General features: G+C 45.3%; 1 protein-coding gene across 1 annotated transcript in view; it reads left to right on the top strand.

Annotated features, from left to right (window-relative positions):
- Positions 1 to 21411, top strand: part of LOC126263347 (band 4.1-like protein 4A) — a 691823-nt gene that overhangs the window by 125502 nt on the left and 544910 nt on the right. The window contains exon 3 of the mRNA XM_049960435.1: positions 5657 to 5761. Coding sequence (XP_049816392.1) covers positions 5657 to 5761 — 105 coding nt within the window. The remainder of the gene's footprint in view (positions 1 to 5656; positions 5762 to 21411) is intronic.

The raw sequence follows: 21411 nt of genomic DNA on the forward strand, positions 1-21411 counted from the left end.
GCAAAAAGAGAGAGTTACATATATCTATTGTAACACAACCTCCTCCGTGTTCGACTGTTGGCACTACACATGATGACAAATAATATTCTACAGACATTCGCCAAAACCCATATCCTCCTACCGGTCTACCACGTAGTCTAGTGAGTTTCTTTTTTCACTCGTTTCCCTCACTCACTGTCCAGTTGCGCCGCTCTTTACACCACCAGAAACGTCGCACTACAGAAATGTGTGGCTTATGAGGAACTACTCAATTATTGAACCCCATTCTTTTTAACTCCCTCCGTACAGTCGTTGCGCTAACTGGACTACGATTTCATGTGAAATGTTTACAGTCACCATCCGGAATGCTTGACGGTCCAGTCCGTCAGTACAGGTGGCCTGCGTTGTCTCGGTTTAGCTGTGGTTATTCCTTCGCGTTTCCACTTCAGCCATATCGTCTGAGGGCAGGTTGTAAATCATGCCTACATAGTTCTGTTGGTAAGAGCTTTTCCTGCGAAAGGCAGGGTTCCAGGTGCAAGTCCACTTCCAGGAAATATACTCTCCCAGGAAGCTTCGTTTCACTATTCAAGTTGCACACAGTTTGGTATAATTCATTTTCTAGATAGCACTTGCCTGGTCCGCCCGCGGGAAATCTCTAATGAGCTGGCTAACTGTGGAGCACTAACTGCTGTCCCGAACAAGAAGCCTTCTTGTGAACTTTAGGCCTATCTCATCTCTTACTGCCGGCCGGGGCTGCCGAGCGGTTCTAGGCACTTCAGTCCGGAACTGCACTGCTGCTACGGTCGCAGGTTCGAATCCTGCCTCGGGCATGGATGTGTGTGATGTCCTTAGGTTAGTTAGGTTTAAGTAGTTCTAAGTTCTAGGGGACTGATGACCACAGATGTTAAATCTCGTAGTGCTCAGAGCCATTTGAACCATCTCTTACCACTGTTCTCACGTTGTGCAGCATTCCCTAAACACTCACCGCTGTTGCATTAGTTTACTTCAGCCATTGCTGAAAACACAGATATTAGTGAGAGCAGGCATTATCTGCAAGGGAAACAGCGACTGTTGAAATCAAGTAGCACTTAATGAAACCTACAGAGTGCGACTTGGGGCTGTCTGAATGAAAAACTTGCACACATATGTTAAATAGTTCACAAGAAATACCAGCTCTACTACACCCTTCAGCACTGATAAATGGAGTTACTGGCAGTACTTCTGTCAGTTATGTAATCATTTTCCTTTGTTGTCACACAAGGAGAAGGTAACTCGTACCTGATGAAATTAGAGTAGTCGTGCAGGAATGAATGTGCGTGATGCTTTCCAAGAGAAAAATGGTTACCTCAGGAAGCCATATTCTCCATTCTACAGGTTTTCTGTTCAGACACACTGTTCAGTCACTTTAACGTCAAAATCGTGAATAACCACATTTTCCAGTGCGGATGTGCAGGAAGATAGTCAGTGACGTTCTGGAAGACACCGACAGCTATGTAGAGCCATGCCGACTCCAGTGCCGTGGGCTCCTGCGCTAGGTTCTTCCGTTGTGGATCTATGGCCCGAACAGCCCGGTCAGGTTGGTCCCACAGATTCTCGATTCGGTTTAAATCCGGGGAGTTTGGTCGCCAGGGAGTACGATAAACGCATTCTGGTACTTTTCGAACCACGCACGTAGACTGTGTGTTGTGTGACACGTCGCATTGTTCTCCTCATGGATGTAATCGTGCCAACAAGAAACAAACTGCGTGTAGGGTTTGGCCGCGCGGGATTAGCCGAGCGGTCAAAGGCGCTGCAGTCATGGACTGTGCGCTGGTCCCGGCGGAGGTTCGAGTCCTCCCTCGGGCATGGGTGTGTGTGTTCGTCCTTAGGATAATTTCGGTTAAGTAGTGTGTAAGCTTAGGGACTGATGACCTTAGCAGTTAAGTCCCATAAGATTTCACACACATTTTTTTAACGTGTAGGGGTGGATACCAAGGATAAAACCATACTTGCGTTGGTTCGTTGTGCCTTCCTGAATGACGAGACCACTAAGGGAATGCCACGAAAACATTCCCCATAGCAAGACGCACCCACGTCCGGCACGGACCTTTTGCTTTTAGATGTTTCACGCCGTACACACCAACGGTCATTTGGCCGATGGAGCTTAAAATGTGATTCATCTCAAAAGGTGAACTATCGCGAGTCCGTGGATGCCCAGTCGGGCTGCTGACGTGCAAAGTGCAGCCTTCGTCGTCGATGAACAGCAATCAGCGTGAGTGCATGAAGCAGGCGTCGGCTGCAGATGCCCACATGCGGCAATGTTCGCTGAACGATCGTTGAGGAGGCACTGTTGGTAGCCCATTTGTTCACCTGGGCAGTCAGTTGCTCAACAGTTGCACGCCTGTTCTCCCCATCTCCGAAGCCCCTGTCATCCAAGGCCCGTGGTACACAACAGTTGCCTCGGCTCCAGTTTTATATAGCGCCATTTAGCAATGCACTATATACTTTAGTGACGGCGGCACGCGAACGGTTTACAAACTTAGCCGATTTTGTATTGCTTCCACTCTTGACACGAAAGCCAATGGTCATGCCCCTTTGGAGGTCAAGTAAATAGCTTCCGTATTACGACAATGAGTACACTGTTTACCGCGGCCCCGAACACGCTTTACCCACCCTCTACTGTTAGTGCTGCCTCCAATCGTCCTTGAGTGCTTATTGCACGTTGACATCGAACATAGACCGTCGCCACGTTATTGTGACTGGACCGTGTACAAGAGTCGCAGTGTTGCGCGAAACACTACATGTTATCACACGCGGTACCTTTTCTTATGCAAAATAGTGTACGAACAGTAGAGAGCAGGTGCAGCAACAGCTACGCCAGCTGACTGGCAGCTGGGCAGCAGGTAACGGTTCGCGGCCCGCGTTCTGCGCTGTCGGCGGCCGGAGTGACGGCGGACAGAGCGAGCGCAGGAAAACGACTTAATAATGGGTCTCAGCAGGAAGCGCGTCGACGCCTAACGGGATAACGAGCGCTCGGACGCCGGCAGAAATCTGCAGCGCGCAGCACAAGGCGCTCCCAGAGATGAATGGCCTGCCTGGGATACACGCCGTCACGTTTGCTGCTCCACGCTCAGGCGACGGGTCAGAGCTCCGTACGCTGCATTGGCAGGGCTACCATCCAGATGTAGACTTATCAGCCGCCGGCCGCTGTGGCCGAGCGGTTCTAGGCTCTTCAATCTGGAACCGCACTGCTGCTACGGTCGCAGGTTCGAATCCTGCCTCGGGCATGTGTGTGATGTCCTTAGGTTAGTTAGGTTTAAGTAGTTCTAAGCCTAGCGGACTGATGACCTCAGATGTTAAGTCTTATAGTGCTTACAGCCATTTGAACTATTTTGTAGACTTCTCTGGCATCCAAATACCCGGGTACCTCATGCGAAAAAGACGTGGCCAGTTTCCTTCCTTCATCCGTGTCCTGTCCGACACAGTATCTTTCGGTGATTTCTCACTCTTCAGAGTTTGATGCTGTTTGTAACGAATTTCTCTCTTGTGCGAACCTTTCCATCTCAGAGTTGTCTCTACTAGTCTCCAAAATTCTACGATTCTAAGTTAAACCTTCCCAATCGACACCTTCTTTGCTGCTCATGAGTCGAGCATTACTCAAAGACGCAGCGTATGTTTCTCTAATCTGTTTTATTTCGTACTTTTAGACAAATCATTTCACAAACAAATTTATTGTTTTTTTAAAAAATCGTACCTATTTTCAAGTTTAATTCAGGGAGCATGAAATATTTAAATATCGATGGATATTCCATTCTAACTAAAAGTATATAGATCAAGAGAGAGCAGAGATGTGTAATTTTTTCCTGTGGTTTGATAGTTACTGCACAGTTCGACCTGAAACTGGTTAGTTTCAAATGGTTCAAATGGCTCTGAGCACTATGGGACTTAACATCTATGGTCATCAGTCCCCTAGAACTTAGAACTATTTAAACCTAACTAACCTAAGGACAGCACACAACACCCAGTCATCACGAGGCAGAGAAAATCCCTGACCCCGCCGGGAATCGAACCTGGGAACCCGGGCGTGGGAAGCGAGAACGCTACCGCACGACCACGAGCTGCGGACCTGGTTAGTTTAATACTCCATTTGTACATTTCCCATTCTTCGTTTCGCTAAGAAAATCGTAGGAAAAGTTTCCTCCATATCACTAATTAAGTTTTTCTGTATTACTTTCAAGCAATTAATTTTTCATTTTTATTTATTTATTTATTGTCTTTTTTTACAAAATTAAACCTCTCACAGGTCAATTTCATAAGCCATTTTACCATTCCCCAGCTTTCGTTGGCTACCAACTACGAAAATTCGCACAAAAATACATCGTGTAATTTGGTAGTTTATAGGCAGTCTTGTTTTCGCTCTGCTCAAACATTTGACCAAAAAAAAGGAAGTTGAAAATCATCGACTGAGAATGCCTCTGCTACTCGGGGAAGGCTGGATTTCGCATTCGTGAGTAAGCATTTTCAACCAGTTTTAACAACAAAGAATCATAGGGCGACTTGTTCTCTAAGGCGTTTCCTCTAGAGGCTAGACGGAGCCAGCTGAAGCCTGAGGTCACAGCAGCCGTGAGGTGCGCACCCGCGGCTCATCTTGTTAGCTTCTCCACAGCAACGACCGAGGGCGCCGCAGTGCGACGACTGCGGCGCGGATGAGGCGTGTGAAAGATGCAGCGGCGGCGACGGCGGCTCCGGGCGTTACGGGCTGAGCACCTGCGGGATCCGCCCCGGCGCATCAATGATGGACAGCCAGCCCCAAACAAGGCGGCCGCGAGCCCATCCTGACCAACTGCTTCTCTCAACCCCTTGTCTTGTCCCACGCAAAAACGCAAACAACGAGGGAAACAAATGCTGTCGTTTTCTTTCGCAGACAAAGAGTAACGATTCTTATATCCCTACATACTGCCATGGTATAACGCGTTATCACTAGGAATTTAAAACGCTGTCGCTGTATTGTGCTTGTGTGTGCGGACTCCGTAGCATGTGGAAAGCAGCGGACTGTGATCTGCTTTGTACTGCTCAACGCAATGGACTCCCACCTCGTGAACAGGGATACGACAGATTATTCAACTCATTAACTGTGCTTTTCTCTTCCCTGTCTCTTTTGGTCTCTTGATTCCATCTCATGTGCAAATGTTTTCCAAATTATTTCTCGCTCTTCCTTTGATCAATCAACTTGTTTCCCACTTTTGATCTCTTCTATACTTCTGCCACACAGTTCTGTTAGACGTCATTACGTAAATTCGACAAGAATATAATGAGGAAATCACACAATGTTAAGATGGCATTTCTCATGTACCAAATAGTAACTGTTGTTCCTGTTACTACACTATTATTATTATTATTATTATTATTAAGTAAGCTCGTTAATGTCAAGGACAGTAATAGTTCTTGGTTGTATAACAAATGATATTTCACTAAATTTCTAAGTCTACGAACTGCATAATTAAAAGCAGGTAACCTCTGGTATCTCATAGATGTATTGAGAACTGAAAGGAAAAAAAAAATCTCCTTAAGTGGCGAAGTACAGCAGATCAGAGAGAAATCCACTCTGTCTTCTTAAATGCACTTTATAACAGTACAATGCGCTGTTGTTCCCAGGAGACTTTGTAAAAGTAAAAATCGTTTTTGTTGCTTGTTTCAGGATAACAGCCCGGGCCAGGAGATCCTCGACACCGTATTCCGACATCTCAATCTCCTGGAGACGGCGTACTTTGGCCTGCGCTACCTGGACGCCTCAAACCAGACGGTAAGAAATTCATTCTCTTTCATATATTTGACGCGTCATTCACAAAACCTTTCGGGTCAACGACAGCTTTGCAACTACACGTGATCGCCTGAATACTTCCTTTGCTTTGACACGTTTTCTGGAACGACAAAGGATGAAATATTCCAATCGGTAGCTGCATAACTAAGATACTGTTAATATATTGTTTCACACAAAACATTAGTTGTGGTACCAGTTTCGCACTTCTCGTAAATTTATGGATTTTGAAGAATAGAAATAATCAGTCGTCAGCTGCACAGATTTTTATTAAATTAACTTCTTGATTAGTTTCGGCAAATTAATTTGCCATCCTCAGAAGATATACAATTAAGTTTATATCGGAAAGCAATCGTCAAGCAAAACCTTGGCGATAGAGTCCTTCGTTAAAATTTTAACGAAAAACTCAATCGTCCAGAGTTTGCGTGACGATTTCTTTCCGATTTAAGCTTAATTGTATGATCGTCTGAGGATGGGCAGTTAGTTTGCCGAAACTAATCAAGCAGTTAATTTAATAAAAATTTGTGCAGCTGACTATTTATATTCTCGAAACGTGCTTCACAGCTGTTGTTTGATAGCCATGAACAAAATTTTAAATGTATGGACAATACCGACACGTGTTTGTTAAGTCATATGGCGGTATTTTAAGCTCTAATGTATCTTGATCTTTAGTAAGCTCATGTGTTTCAGGACGCAAAAGTACTTGGTTATGGATGAGGTACGCCTCTAACGTATAATGCATTTATGTGGCAGCTAGAAGTGAAGAGCGGATAATTTGATTTTCTATTTTTAGAATCTTAGTGTTAATGTGCTTAAGAGACTCAAAAATAAATCAAGGTTGTCGACTCACACCTTCCATTGAGAGGAGCACTGTGAACCGTGGATGAGGCGGTCAGCGATCGGGGATCAGCATTTACCTGCTGAGCGCACTTTGTCGCAGCACCACCCTTGTCCTTCATGCTATGGCCTGTCACCAGGTACTCTTCGGAAGGACTGCACACCGCACCGTCAACACTGTTTCTACATCCAGAATCGGTCATCTCTGAGGTCCAATTTATATGCTTCCTGTTGAGAAATTGTTAGTACCGGATGGTTATGGTTAAAGTGCAGCTAATCACAGAGTTCCAGTGTGGGGCTCGTAATTATCGTATGGCAGCGAAACTTGTTACATATTCCAATACGTTAATGCGAAACCGATGTACGCTGGAAAATTAGTTCCAATTTTGGCCAGGAAGTGCAAATCTGGCGCTATGCAGCATATCGTTGACGAAATGTGTAAGCGGCCGTTGATAGTAAAATCAAAATTAAGCCTTTCTCACTTAGTGGACCTTTTCTACTCTCGTTTCTTTCCTAATGAACTACATGTGGAGGCATTTTATACGTCTTTCCTGCATTCACAGCGCCAAATTTCCACATGGTGACCAACATAGGAACTAATTTGTCTTCGCCGGCCGGGGTGGGCGAGCGGTTCTAGGCGCTGCAGTCTGGAACCGCGTGACCGCTACTGTCGCGGTTTCGAATCCTGCCTCGGACATGGATGTGTGTGATGTCCTTAGGTTAGTTAGGTTTAAGTAGTTCTAAGTTCTAGGGGACTGAAGACCTCGGAAGTTAAATCCCATAGTGCTCAGAGCCATTTTTTTAAAATTTGTCTTCAGTGTAAATGGTTTCACATTAACGTACTAGTATCTACCAAGTTTCGCTGTCATACGATAATTACATCCCACATTGGACCTCTGTGAGTAGCTGCACTTTAATTACAACCAACCACTACCTTTTCAAGCAAAGGTTCATCGCTTAACAGAAATGCATGTTCTTCTGACACACAGAAGAGACAACAACCCTGCCAGTGATTTGTTGTAAGGTAGTTTGAACACGAATTTACCAGCATATAAGTATTAGTTAAGATGAATGTGGAAAACAACCACACCAGTAAATTCACACAAGTGCAAGAACCAGGTTTTTTCCTGCTCAGATTCTAGAAGTGTGATTATTGTTCCCCGGCTTGGGAATCTTGTTAATGCACGTATGCATATCTATCATTAGGTGCCAACTTTATTTTGATGAACTCCCGAGCACATTCTCAAAAAACAAGGTACAGCAGCTTTCAATGAGTGCTTAAAGTTGGGGGGGGGGGGGGTTAAGTTCTTTCTTTATTGTTAGTATTTCGTTAAGATAAGGATGCAGTTCATCCTTTTCTTTAACTACCACTTTTGCTTTACCCTGGTTGGACTTCAGTCACCGGTATGTAAAATAGTGTCTTCTAACTCGCGCTGCCTGTGGCGTATTATATTCAGATGAGATTTTGTATATGTGAATGCTTCGAAAGCATAAAATAAATGCTCGACGCGAATCCGTCTCTTTCATATTTGGCGTTATAAAGTACTGTGAGTGGCAGGGACTGTTTGGTTACGACATCAAATGTATTCCTTCAGACAGCGTCGCTCGAAGCCAATATCAACGCACAACATTCAGCACACAGAAATTTCTGCGAAATACACAGAATTTTTTCCATTTTCGAGATGACTGGTATAAATTTATTCCGGTGCCAGGCTTTAATTAAGTAATTAAATACTGATATCGTCACGACGTTAATTATAACTCTTTCCTGGTACCAGCAGGAGAAACTCGCGGTAAAGCCGGTAACATTATTTTCTTTTTTATTTTAATTTTGTTTGAAACCCGCAGTTCCTACATAGGTATGAGAGCAATATACAGTTCCTTACTGTGGGACGTAATTTTACCGAACAGTGTAGTAATTGTTTAAGGCGGTGTTCTTCCGTCAGACCACAATGTTCCCTCACGCATTCACGTTTTAAATGCCAAGGGAGCCGTCGACTTCGGTTTGTTCGATACTCTGATAGAAATGTAACACGATTAGGACTTTTTTTTACTGGAACTGAAATCTCAGAACAATAAAGTAAATCAACTTTTGTGAGAGGTTCATCACCATAGAAAAGAAAAGTAAATATCAGCAGATAATGTTTCCAAAGGAAGACGAATATGAACCTACAGCAGCTAAAACTTCATCCAAAAGTCAACAAGAATGAGCCATCTTTAGCATGCACTGATGTCCACTGACCACGGCTAGATTGTATGCACCCGGTGGCGGAGTAGTCACTTGACGCAGTAGTCACGTAACGCAGTAAGGAAAATGAGAGGGGCGTTCGATTAGTAATGCAGCACAGCTTTTCCGGAAGCAGATTTTATTTAGGATTCCAATACACCATATTGTCCGCCATTCTCTTGACTACAAAATCCCATTTTTCAACATAATCTTCGTTCAATGCGACGGCCTTGCCCCACCTTACTGGGGCGGTTTTTATGCCCGCCTGATACCACTCTACTGGTTGAAGTTGGGGCCAAACTCTTGCTGCATAAATAATCTCCCATTATGCACGTACTGCTTCCTGTGGATTCCGTCCTCCGCTGGGCCAGATGGATGGAAGTCGGAATGTAGGAGATCCGGGTTCTAGGGTGAATGAGGAAGAACAGTCCAATGAGGTGAGCACCTATCTGGTGTGCAGACTCGCCGTGCTTTGGTTTACTGCCAAGTCTCCGTAGAGATTCTGCAAGCGCCTGTGACTGTCTGTGATGCTTGGTTTCCCGCCAAAAGGAACTCGGCGACAGCTCTCTGCTTGGAACGCACCGCCTTTACAGACGGCATTTTGAAGGCTACATATAGCGCCACCACCTATCGGAACTTCGTGAAATTATAGGGGCTGATGCTGGAATACCCACGATGTCCCATAACAAATTCCACATTTTTTCAACCGAAGTTGCCCGAGAAAAATAACGTGTTGCGTTACTTATTGAATGCACCTAGTACATTTTAGCTAAGCAGAGACGAATGGGAAATCAAGCTTGCGACGATACCGCCAGCAAATGAGGAAATCCACTGACATCAGTGACTTTGACAAACGGCCACATTCTTATGGGCTTCCGCCAGGAAACAAGGGTCTCGGAAACAGTGAAGCTGTGGGCTCTTTGCGTGGTAGTGTCGTGTACATCTGTGGGAAGTGGATGAAGGACTGTGAAGCCACGAGTAGGCGACTAGTTGTTGGAAGCCCTAGCCTCCTCACAGAAACTGGAGATAGGAGGCTTGCCAGCTCTGTAATGTGGGATAAGCGGCAATCTGTGGCAGATCTAACGGAAGAGTTGATGTGTCCGCTGCTGGCTGCCACAAATAAACAACCCACGTGAAGCGGACATTCAAAAGTTTGAACACAATTTCTACAGCAAAAATATTCTCCACAATGAAAGAAAAAAAAGGATGGTCCTGCAATAAGTGAAAACAAAATGGATGCTACTCCTTCAGTAAGTGAAACAAAATAAAAGATGGTTCGTAAATAACGGAGCCACTTAGACTTTCAGCATCACAAAGTAGATGAATAAGTTCCGGGACAAATCGAAGAGTTACAGACACTTCAGCAAGCACAGTCTTAAAGTCTTAAGGCGTGACAGTATGACTGAAACGCTGACGCAGACGCAAGTGTATCAGACACTGAAGAACGTGGGGGACAGCGTATGAACCCTGCATCTTCCCATGTTGACCTCACGACATCGTCCATTACATTTGGACACTTTTTTTGGACTACGTGAAAATTATTGCTGTTCATCTGCATCCCTCCATGCTCGATGTCTTCCCTGTCGGTGTTAGCATCTTTCGGCTGCTGGTGGCCATCGGTTCTAGGCGCTTCAGTCTTGAACCGCGACCGCTACGGTCGCAGGTTCGAATCCTGCCTCGGGCATGGATGTGTGTGATGACATTAGGTTAGTTAGGTTTAAGTAGTTCTGAGTTCTAGGGGTCTGATGACCTGAGATGTTAAGTCCCATAGTGCTCAGAGCCATTTGAACCTATTTTTTGTCAGCATCTTCCAGTGGAGTAACTGTCGGCGTCACATGACCGGAAACGTGCTACGGTGGTGTGAGGAGGGTGATAGTGAACTCTGATTGAATATATTGGCCACCATATTCTCCTGACCTGAAACCGATACAACACATCGGGGACGTGATCGGATGCCAGATCCTCACCCACAAACCACTAGCTCGTAATTTACGGGGACTGCGTGACGTATCCATAGGCATCTGGTGCCACATGGTCTCGAAACCTACCAAAGACTTTTAGGATCCACGCCAAACAGGATCGTTGCTGTATTGGGTTCCAGAGGTGGACCTACACGCAATTAATCAAGCAGTCATAAAGTTTTGGCTCGCCAGTGTCAGTACCAAAGTGATAGTCAGCGAGGGTCGTAAGACTTGGAAGTTATACTGAGCCAGGAAAATTTCTCAGATGACGCAGAATGAACAGCTAAATTTTCAGCAGTGTATTCTGAAACGAATATTCGTGACAGACTACAGTTGTGGTGTGACTGGAACATTCGCTTCGGACTTGATCTGGCAATGAAGTCTCAGAGTACATTTCGATGTTTCATCACAAACATAGGTGTAAAATTTCATGACGGAAGCAACACCGGTATTTTAGCTTAGCCGATCTCCGTTACGTGGTTACCCCCAAGTGTATGGGGGTAACAACTCTGGAGCATCGACGAGCAGAGAGAGAGACATGCATTCAAGTTCGAGTATGAACGCGTGAATAATTTTATGACTTGTTGAATGCGAAGAAAGTGATCATCGTATGTCTTCCACTGTCAAAACAGTTCTAATCCGCCACATACTTCTCGCTGGATAGTTCCCAACATGTCGGCTACAGGAGTGACAAATCGCTAGAGGCGTCCTACATATTACTCGCGCAATGCATGCACACAAAAACGCTGAGAAGGATGCACTGAAGTCCGAAGAGAGAGTACTCGTGCTTTCTCTGGCTGATACGAAAATACGTTGTGGGGCGTGCAACTACTCGACCAGTGTAGCTGTCTGCAGCTGCTGACTCTCGCGCCCCGCCCCTTGCAGTCTTGGCTGAACGACATCAGAGCGCTGCTAGGGCCCCCGCCCCGCGGGGAACGCCGCGTCGCATTCTGCGCCAGCAATCGCGCCATTTTAATCAGGTAAATGCGAGCTAGGCGTCTGCGGCCGACCGCTCCATTTGCCTAATGGCGACGGACGCATTGTTGCGCTTTTCACCTGGCGGCTCCTGCGGGTGCGACTCAACGCAACACAGCGCCCCACCACGGCGTCCCCTGCGCGTCGCCCCGACAGCACTGGTGGGAGTCGCGACAGTGCGCACGATAGCGTTCTGCCGAGCTGCTGCACACGGGAAGAACACGAATTGCGCCTGTGGTCACTAACAGTTTTCTGTGCCACTGGACCTACTTGTACATCTGCATGGTTATTCCGCAGTACACATTTAAAGTGTTTGGCAGTGGTTTCATGGAACTACTTACAGGCTATTTCTGAACGGTTGCACACTCTAACAGTATACGGAAAAAATAAACACCTGAATCTGTCTATGAGTGCTCTGATTTTTCTTATTGTATTACGATGGTCTCTCTGTGTTAGTGACAGTTAGCAGAATACGAGAGCGATTATTTTCCGTCAACTTCCGATCGGTCGCGAAATTAAAACCACAGTGAAAATCCGGCGAAACATTGCGCAGACTTGTGCAGTCTTTCCAGTATGCCCGTCTATCACGTCACGTCCCACTTTTAATTCTGAGCGCTCAGTGAGATGGCGTTTATTGCTGAAATAACCGGTTTTCGATTATAAGGGTTTCTTAACGCCAATGTAACCGAACTGTTAAAATCGCTCAAAATAACCCGTTTCTAAAATAATAGATTTTCGGTTTTTTATTCCTGTTATTTCTAGCAATAACAGTAGAAATCGAACAAAGATTGATAAAATTCGACTCCTTCAGTTCCAAGATACGTAGAATAAAAATATTAAATTAAATAGGATTATGAAAGAAAACTTCGTCCGTCCATAATTCGCTGCTTTTCTCGTAAAGTGATAAGCGGTTGATTGTTCAAAAAAAAAAAGAAAAAGAAAAGACACCAGTATTCTCCTACTGATTCTAATTTTTTTAAAAGTCTGCTCAAAAGTCATGTTGTATTCGGGGGATCATATCACTTTTTAGCCATTAGGAATAATCATTGCCAAAGTGTGGAAACTGAGGTTGATGAACTCTATTTTTCATGTTAAATTGTTCATTTTCTAGAGCTAAAAGCTGATACAGGCATGTCCTGTAGAGACAGTCAGTAGATCAACTGCTTTCTGTTTTTATTGTAAGCTATGAACGAACTGATAAATTTTACGTGTTCTCCTTGTTCGTTATGGCTCCATCTGTTTTTAATATTTTAAAGCAAATGGAGCATTGTACTCCCTTGATACCGCATTTCGTAAAATACTTCCAGACTAGGGGTAGTGCCATTCTGTAATACAACTGTGTCCGATGACGACTGTGACAAACTACCCTACAGACCAGACGGGGTAAGTTTTGAACACTGCATGTACACATGTACCGTCTAATAGGCCAAGCCACATGGTAACAGGTACGTTATTGACTCAGCAGTACTGTACCAATTCTTATGCCATGTGTTTGGTGCTCGTTTCTGTTGGCATTCTTATTAAAGTACCACTGAACCCATTTACAAAAATTCTGCAATATTTTAAAACAATGCACATTTGACTAACAAGGGAACCTCCCCATCGCACGCCCCTCATATTTCGTTATAAGTTGGCACAGTGGATAGGCCTTGAAAACCTGAACACAGATCAATCGAGAAAACAGGAAGAAGTTGTGTGGAACTATGAAAAAAATGAACAAAATATACAAACTGAGTAGTCCATGCGCAACATAGGCAACATCAAGGAGAATGTGTGCTCAGTAGCGCCGTGGTCCCGTGCTTAGCGTGAGCAACTGCGGAACGAGAGGTCCTTGGGTCAAATCTTTCCTCGAGTGAGAATTTTAATTTTTTATTTTCGCAGAGTTATGATCTGTCCGTTCGTTCATTGACGGCTCTGTTCACTGTAATAAGTTCAGTGTCTGTGTCTTGCGACCGCACCGCAAAACCGTGCGATTAGTAGGCGAAAGGACGTGTCTCTCCAATGTCAACCGAAAACATTTGATCGCAAGGTCATAGGTCAACCGATTCCTCCACAGGAAAACACGTCTGATATATTCTATACGACACTGGTGACGGCATGTGCGTCACATGACAGGAATATGTTGTTGACCCACCTAACTTGTACACTTGGCGAATGGGTAAAAAGATTCTTCTATCTTTCCCGATTTAGGTTTCCTTGTGTATGTGATAATCACTCCCAAAAAAGTAATGAAAACATGAGAGTTTGTCACATAAACTGCAACAAGTGATGCAACAGTTTCACAGTCGCACAGTTTTCCCTGGGCTCTGTCAAAACATATGTTTTTAACGTTTTCAAATTTTTCCCTGTGTAGACCGTCAAATCCTGCATATGTCCAAGCAAATCTGAATATGTCCTGGAGTTTTGGAGAGCGAAGGTGATTATATAAAAAATTAAACTTTTCACTTGAAGGAGGACTTGAACCAAGGACCTCTCATTCCGCAGCTGCTAACGCTAACCACGGGACCACGGTGCTCCTTAGCTCACTTTATCCGTGATGTTGCCTATGTTGCTCATGGACTACACAGTTTGTTTATTTTGCTTATTTTTTTCGTAGTTCCACACAACTTCTTCCTGTTTTCTCGATTGATCTGTGTTCAGTTTTACAAGGCCTATCCACAGTGTCAACTTATAACTAAATCTGAGAGGGGTGCGATGGGGAGGTTCCCTTGTAAGAAAAATTGTTCGTTCTTCAACACATTTTATCTAAAAACGAAAAATTTAGCATTGCTGCTATGGCTAATTGACCTTTCGGTTTTTTACCCGGTTATTAATAAACAATAAAAACATCTGTTATAATTGAGACCAAACAAATACCGAGAAGTGCCGGTTACTGAGAACTAAAATACAGGTATCGGTTTTGACCAGTCTCTTTTTCTCATCCATGTTACACAGTGAGCATGTAAAGATGCCTACAACAGTAGAGCCTCCCGTCAAGTGTAAAGTGCATGTTGAGGAGTTTCGCCTCATTTCATGCAGTACACAAAATGTAACTGTCATTGTGTTCCTTTTTCATGACAATCCTCGACCGCACACTGCACGTGCAACGAAGATCCTCCTGCATTGTTTTAATGGGACGTATTTGATCAACCATCAAACAACCCGAACTTGGTTCCCTCTGATTTTCATCTCTTCGCTCACGCGAACTGCTGACTATAAGGACTGCATTTTACCTCACAAGAGCTGCAAACCAGCGTAGGGAATTGGCGGGAAACACAAGCGGCTGCCTTTTGTCACAAGGGTATTGGGAAGGTACCAAGCTACGACAAATATCTAAGAGTGGTGACTATGTAGAGAAGTAGCTGGAAGTTATAGCTAAATGTTGTAAATAAAACATTTTTTTTATTTTCACTGTGGTCTCCATTTCGAAAAAAAATGTCCTCGTATTTTTTCATTCGTAGTAAAAAGTTCTAGGCTCAGATTTCGCGAAAATCTCTCGCTGCAACAAAAAACGCCTTTAGAATCACGATAGCCATCGCAACTCGCTTATCATATACCTGATACTAAGATCCCATACCACATAGCAGTACTCCGGAAGACGAGAGACAAACATAGTGTAGGTAGGCTCCTTAGTAGATTTGTTCCATTTTCCTAAGTCTTCTCCCAATAGAACACAATCTTCGGCTCGTGTTCCTCACAAAATTTTCAGTATGATGGTTCCTATTCAAATTGTTTATTGTAACCCCTAGTTATTTAGTCGAATTGACAGCCTTTAAATTTGTTTCACTTATCCTGTAACCGAAATGTTTCAGAATTTTTTGGTATCCATGAGGTGGACCTCACACTTTTTATTCGTCATGGTCAGTTGCCACTTTTGGCAGCATGCAGATATCTTGTATGATCTTTCTGTAATTCGTTTTTATCTTCAAATGGCTTTATTAGACGATAAAAAACTGCAAATAGTTTAAGAGAGGTGTTCAGACTCTTTCTTCAGTCACTTATATACAGGGTGACAATTATTGAACTACACTCCTGGAAATTGAAATAAGAACACCGTGAATTCATTGTCCCAGGAAGGGGAAACTTTATTGACACATTCCTGGGGTCAGATACATCACATGATCACACTGACAGAACCACAGGCACATAGACACAGGCAACAGAGCATGCACAATGTCGGCACTAGTACAGTGTATATCCACCTTTCGCAGCAATGCAGGCTGCTATTCTCCCATGGAGACGATCGTAGAGATGCTGGATGTAGTCCTGTGGAACGGCTTGCCATGCCATTTCCACCTGGCGCCTCAGTTGGACCAGCGTTCGTGCTGGACGTGCAGACCGCGTGAGACGACGCTTCATCCAGTCCCAAACATGCTCAATGGGGGACAGATCCGGAGATCTTGCTGGCCAGGGTAGTTGACTTACACCTTCTAGAGCACGTCGGGTGGCACGGGATACATGCGGACGTGCGTTGTCCTGTTGGAACAGCAAGTTCCCTTGCCGGTCTAGGAATGGTAGAACGATGGGTTCGATGACGGTTTGGATGTACCGTGCACTATTCAGTGTCCCCTCGACGATCACCAGTGGTGTACGGCCAGTGTAGGAGATCGCTCCCCACACCATGATGCCGGGTGTTGGCCCTGTGTGCCCCGGTCGTATGCAGTCCTGATTGTGGCGCTCACCTGCACGGCGCCAAACACGCATACGACCATCATTGGCACCAAGGCAGAAGCGACTCTCATCGCTGAAGACGACACGTCTCCATTCGTCCCTCCATTCACGCCTGTCGCGACACCACTGGAGGCGGGCTGCACGATGTTGGGGCGTGAGCGGAAGACGGCCTAACGGTGTGCGGGACCGTAGCCCAGCTTCATGGAGACGGTTGCGAATGGTCCTCGCCGATACCCCAGGAGCAACAGTGTCCCTAATTTGCTGGGAAGTGGCGGTGCGGTCCCCTACGGCACTGCGTAGGATCCTACGGTCTTGGCGTGCATCCGTGCGTCGCTGCGGTCCGGTCCCAGGTCGACGGGCACGTGCACCTTCCGCCGACCACTGGCGACAACATCGATGTACTGTGGAGACCTCACGCCCCACGTGTTGAGCAATTCGGCGGTACGTCCACCCGGCCTCCCGCATGCCCACTATACGCCCTCGCTCAAAGTCCGTCAACTGCACATACGGTTCACGTCCACGCTGTCGCGGCATGTTACCAATGTTAAAGACTGCGATGGAGCTCCGTATGCCACGGCAAACTGGCTGACACTGACGGCGGCGGTGCACAAATGCTGCGCAGCTAGCGCCATTCGACGGCCAACACCGCGGTTCCTGGTGTGTCCGCTGTGCCGTGCGTGTGATCATTGCTTGTACAGCCCTCTCGCAGTGTCCGGAGCAAGTATGGTGGGTCTGACACACCGGTGTCAATGTGTTCTTTTTTCCATTTCCAGGAGTGTATATGAAAAAAAAAATGTAAATTAGTTGCAAACTATGGGGTGAACACACTTTACTCAATATGTAAACGTGACTATATATATTCGGATTTAGGATATCACATGTTCGATATGCCTGCCATCATTGGCGATGATGTAACACAGATGAATAACGAATTTCTGCATGACCAGCTGAAGTGTCGGAACATCGATGCCGTCGGTTGCACCCTGAATGGCTCTTTTCAGCTCAGCAATGGTTTTGGGGTTATTGTTGTACACGTTGTCTTCAGTATAGCCCCATAATAAGGAGTAGTATGTTTTTAGATCCGGAGAATATGGTGGCCAATCGAGGCCCATGCCAGCCGAGAGCCATAATGCGGTCCACAGAGCGCTTCTCCAGGACATCACACACACTCGTGTTTCGATGGGGTCGAACTCCGTCTTGCATGAACCACATCTCGTCGAAATCAGGGTCACTTTCGATAAAGGGGATGAAATCTTCTTTCAAAATCTTCACGTACCGTTCGGTAGTCACCGTGCCATCAAGGAATATCGTACCGATTATTCCGTGACTGGAAACTGCACATCACGCAGTTACACGTTAAGGGTGAAGAGACTTCTCGAAATCCGGATTCTCAGTCCCCCAAATGCTACAATTTTGCTTATTGACGAACCCATCCAAATGAAAGTGAACTTAGTCGCTAAACGAAGCCATGCATACGAGCACTGACTCCCATCATGCCCCGCGGACAACCGTGCAATTTGAACGTCCTAAAGGAAACCGTTTTGGTTTCACTAGACGACTCACCGTGATTACTACTTATATCTTAAATCACTGCTTTATTACGCTATTAAATTCAACAATCACTCGCCGCTAAAAATTCTTTTGCTGACGCCTTTCGGTCGTAGCCTATCCTCAGATCATCATATAAAATCCCTTAATACTTAAGTATTGTGCCACGTAATTACTTTCTCGACATAGGTGTTGCGAAATTCAATTCTAACAGCTAAGGGGAGCACGAATAGTCACAGGTTAGTTTGACATCGGTGCTCAAATAATGGCGCGCTGCCGTTTCCAATACTAACGACCAATGATTTAGGGAAACCAGACAGCCTAAATTTGGTTGGCCAGCCATAGATTTGAATCGCAGCCTTCTGAATACGAATACAGTGTCCTATAACTGCACCATCTGGCTCTCTGTTATTACATAGCCGTATTTCAGTATAGGAGCACGTAATTTCGTTTCTGAAAATAGAGTTTTCTCGTGAAAACCGTTTGTGATATATTCCACCCGTTTTAGACATTCAGATACTCGTAAAAAGTATCGAATCTGAAAAGAAAGACTCGCTCATCCGTTGGACAAATGCAGCAACAGCTTTACTCCACTTCTACACCCCTCGCCACTCCCCGCACAAGAGAAATATAAACTAAATCCAGTTTGGTCGGTTTGTTGCTTTTACTTCATCTTTACATTTGAAGGTCGTCAGTCGTTTGACGTAAAATAGGTATAATAATATAATATTCTGAGCAGACTTCCATGACAAAGGAATTGTGTGTTTCATCTTGAAAAACCGGCAAAATCGAGGGTCGGATCATTTAATCAACAATACGAATGTTACATATTCGCATGGCAGCGACTGCTTCGTTCGCTTCTGTGGATTATACGATACCTTTTCAGTGACAAAAGGAACACTTGTTACCCTTTGACGCTATTCTCCGTCGAGGCCGTATTGAAAGTTGCAGCGCTCGTGTGAAATGCGGAAGTCGCTGAATGCAGAGCACTGTAGAATGCCAGCAACACGGAAGGAAAAGAACCAAGTAAACAAGCGGTAATAATTGGAAATAAAAGACCGGTAAAATATAGTAAAAGCGCTGAAAAGGGGAGGACCACCAGGCTGCAAGGGGGAAGAAATAAAGAACTGGCGCAAAGGGTGACGAGAGAGGTGACTATCAGCGCTAGATGAAAAAGATGAGCCGGCGGGCTGAATTCTGAAGAAGTGAAAACGGAGAAAAATGATTGTGGTAGCTGTGGATTCCGACAAAAATAAAAAGAAAGGGGAAGAGGAGGGGCGGGGAGTCTTTTATGTAAGCACAGCCGCTAACTGGATTGCGCCCGACTGAGTGGCCGACGCGGCGCCACGAATCTCGGCCTGCTTGCCTCCCACCCTCCCCCGCCCACACAGCCGCCACCGCCGGATTTACATTTTTAATGCGCACCGGCAGCTCCCAGCCCTGGTTAATTCGCAGGCCGTGGCGGAATAAACACGGAAGCTGCGGCGCGTTTGCTTTGTGCTCGCACACACACACACACACACACACACACACACACACACTGCCTCACCTGGCTGGCAGCTGGCGGCAGCAGCAGTAGCAGAAGCTTAGCGCCGGGCGCAGCACGGCGGCTGGCGTTGCTGTCTGACGCAGCAGGCTCCGGGAAAACTCCCGTCAGAACGTGCTCGGCACTTGTACCGTGACGTCACGTTATGTTGGCTAACGAACATGTAGTCGTGACAGCGACAGCGTGTTTAGATACAAACGATGGCGGGCAACGATGTCATCAACCTCAATGTTAGAACAACACGGTGGTGTACCTTGGCGTGGTCTTATTGTATGCCCTTGCCTCCATTCGACCTGAAAATTGACTCATCCAGCCAGCTGTAGGGAGGCCTCCAGTTTAATGTGGGATCCGAACCGAGTTGCACCTTGGTATTTTTCAGTTAACAGGTCTTTGTCAGCAGTGAAAGAAAAAGTTCTACGACCGTCCTAGAGTTGAACCCTAGACCTCAGCTGCCGATCCACGTAAGCGATGTTGTTCATTTTTTTCTCCCTTTTGCTACGGCGTTTTCATCGCACTACTCACATTTGTAGCCTAGTTGTTAGCGTCGTAGTCTACTCACGCAGAAGTGTCAGATTCGATTCCTGGTTATCACGCGTGTTTTCTGTGCGTATATTCACCCTCGTGCGGACAAATGCGAAGCCTTTCGATGCAACAAAATCGGTTCGCAAGTTGCCGGTGGCCGAGTGGTTCTAGGCGCTTCATTTCGGAACCGCGCGACTCCCACGGTCGCAGGTTCGAATCCTGCCTCGGGCATGGATGTGTGTGATGTCCTCAGGTTAGTTAGGTTTAAGTAGTTCTAAGTTCTAGGGGACTGATGACCTCAGATGTTAAGTCCCATAGTGCTCAGAGCCATTTTTGAGTTCGCAAGTTGACAAAGCGGCCTAATTAGCATGAAACGCAGTATCACGATATTTTTCAGCAAATAAGTTAAAGTTCGACACGCAGAGCAGTAGCAGTCAGAAAGCGAAAAGATTCTATTTTCTGTTGAAAGACGGCGTCTACTACATAAAAACAAACCTAGCACATTCCAGTTTCTCGTAGATATCAGGCTGCACTATAGACTAAAGACTAAATTAGTCGTTCCCAATGTTTCTGCTATCAGATATTATCTTAATCATCAACTTCAACATTAGCGGCTAACAGAACTTCTGGATGAAAAAGAATTATCTTTGAATATATTGATTTTCAGAATGAGGGAAGGTAAATTGATATTTAATTTTTGTTGGTTTTTTATTAAGCCACGAACTAATAAGTCAGTGGGGCAATTAGTACTGCTAATTCCTAACAACGGTTGTTTGAAGAACGATGAAACAGTTCTCAGTGCATCGATAATCATAATAATGGTAATAATAATAATAATTATTATTATTATTATTATACAGCAATACAGTAGGTGTCATGTAGTTAGTGTTATGATGTGCTGTCAGTTTGTTCGTTTTTATGTTGCAAAATGAGTAACGAAACAACATTTGGTCCATTGCAGTAACTACCTACAACTCAGAGAAGGTATTTTCATGAGATATTTAACGGAATGTGACGTATATCTTAATTTTACGTCTACATCAGCATTTATATTCCGCAAGAAACCCAACAGTGTGTGGCGGAGGGCATTTTATGTGCCACTGCATTACCTCCCTTTTCTGTTCCAGTCGCGTATGGTTCGCGGGAAGAACGACCGCCGCAAAGCTCCGTGCGCGCTCGAATCTCTCTAATTTTACATTCTTGATCTCCTCGGGAGGTATAAGTAGGGGGAAGCAATATATTGGATACCTCATCCAGAAACGCACCCTCTCGAAACCTGGACCGCTACACCGCGATGCAGAGCGCCTCTCTTGCAGAGTCTGCCACTTGAGTTTGCTAAACATTTCCGTAACGCTATCACGCTTACCAA

This window comes from Schistocerca nitens, chromosome 6 (assembly GCF_023898315.1).
Source record: "Schistocerca nitens isolate TAMUIC-IGC-003100 chromosome 6, iqSchNite1.1, whole genome shotgun sequence".
In the NCBI taxonomy this organism is placed as follows: domain Eukaryota; kingdom Metazoa; phylum Arthropoda; class Insecta; order Orthoptera; family Acrididae; genus Schistocerca; species Schistocerca nitens.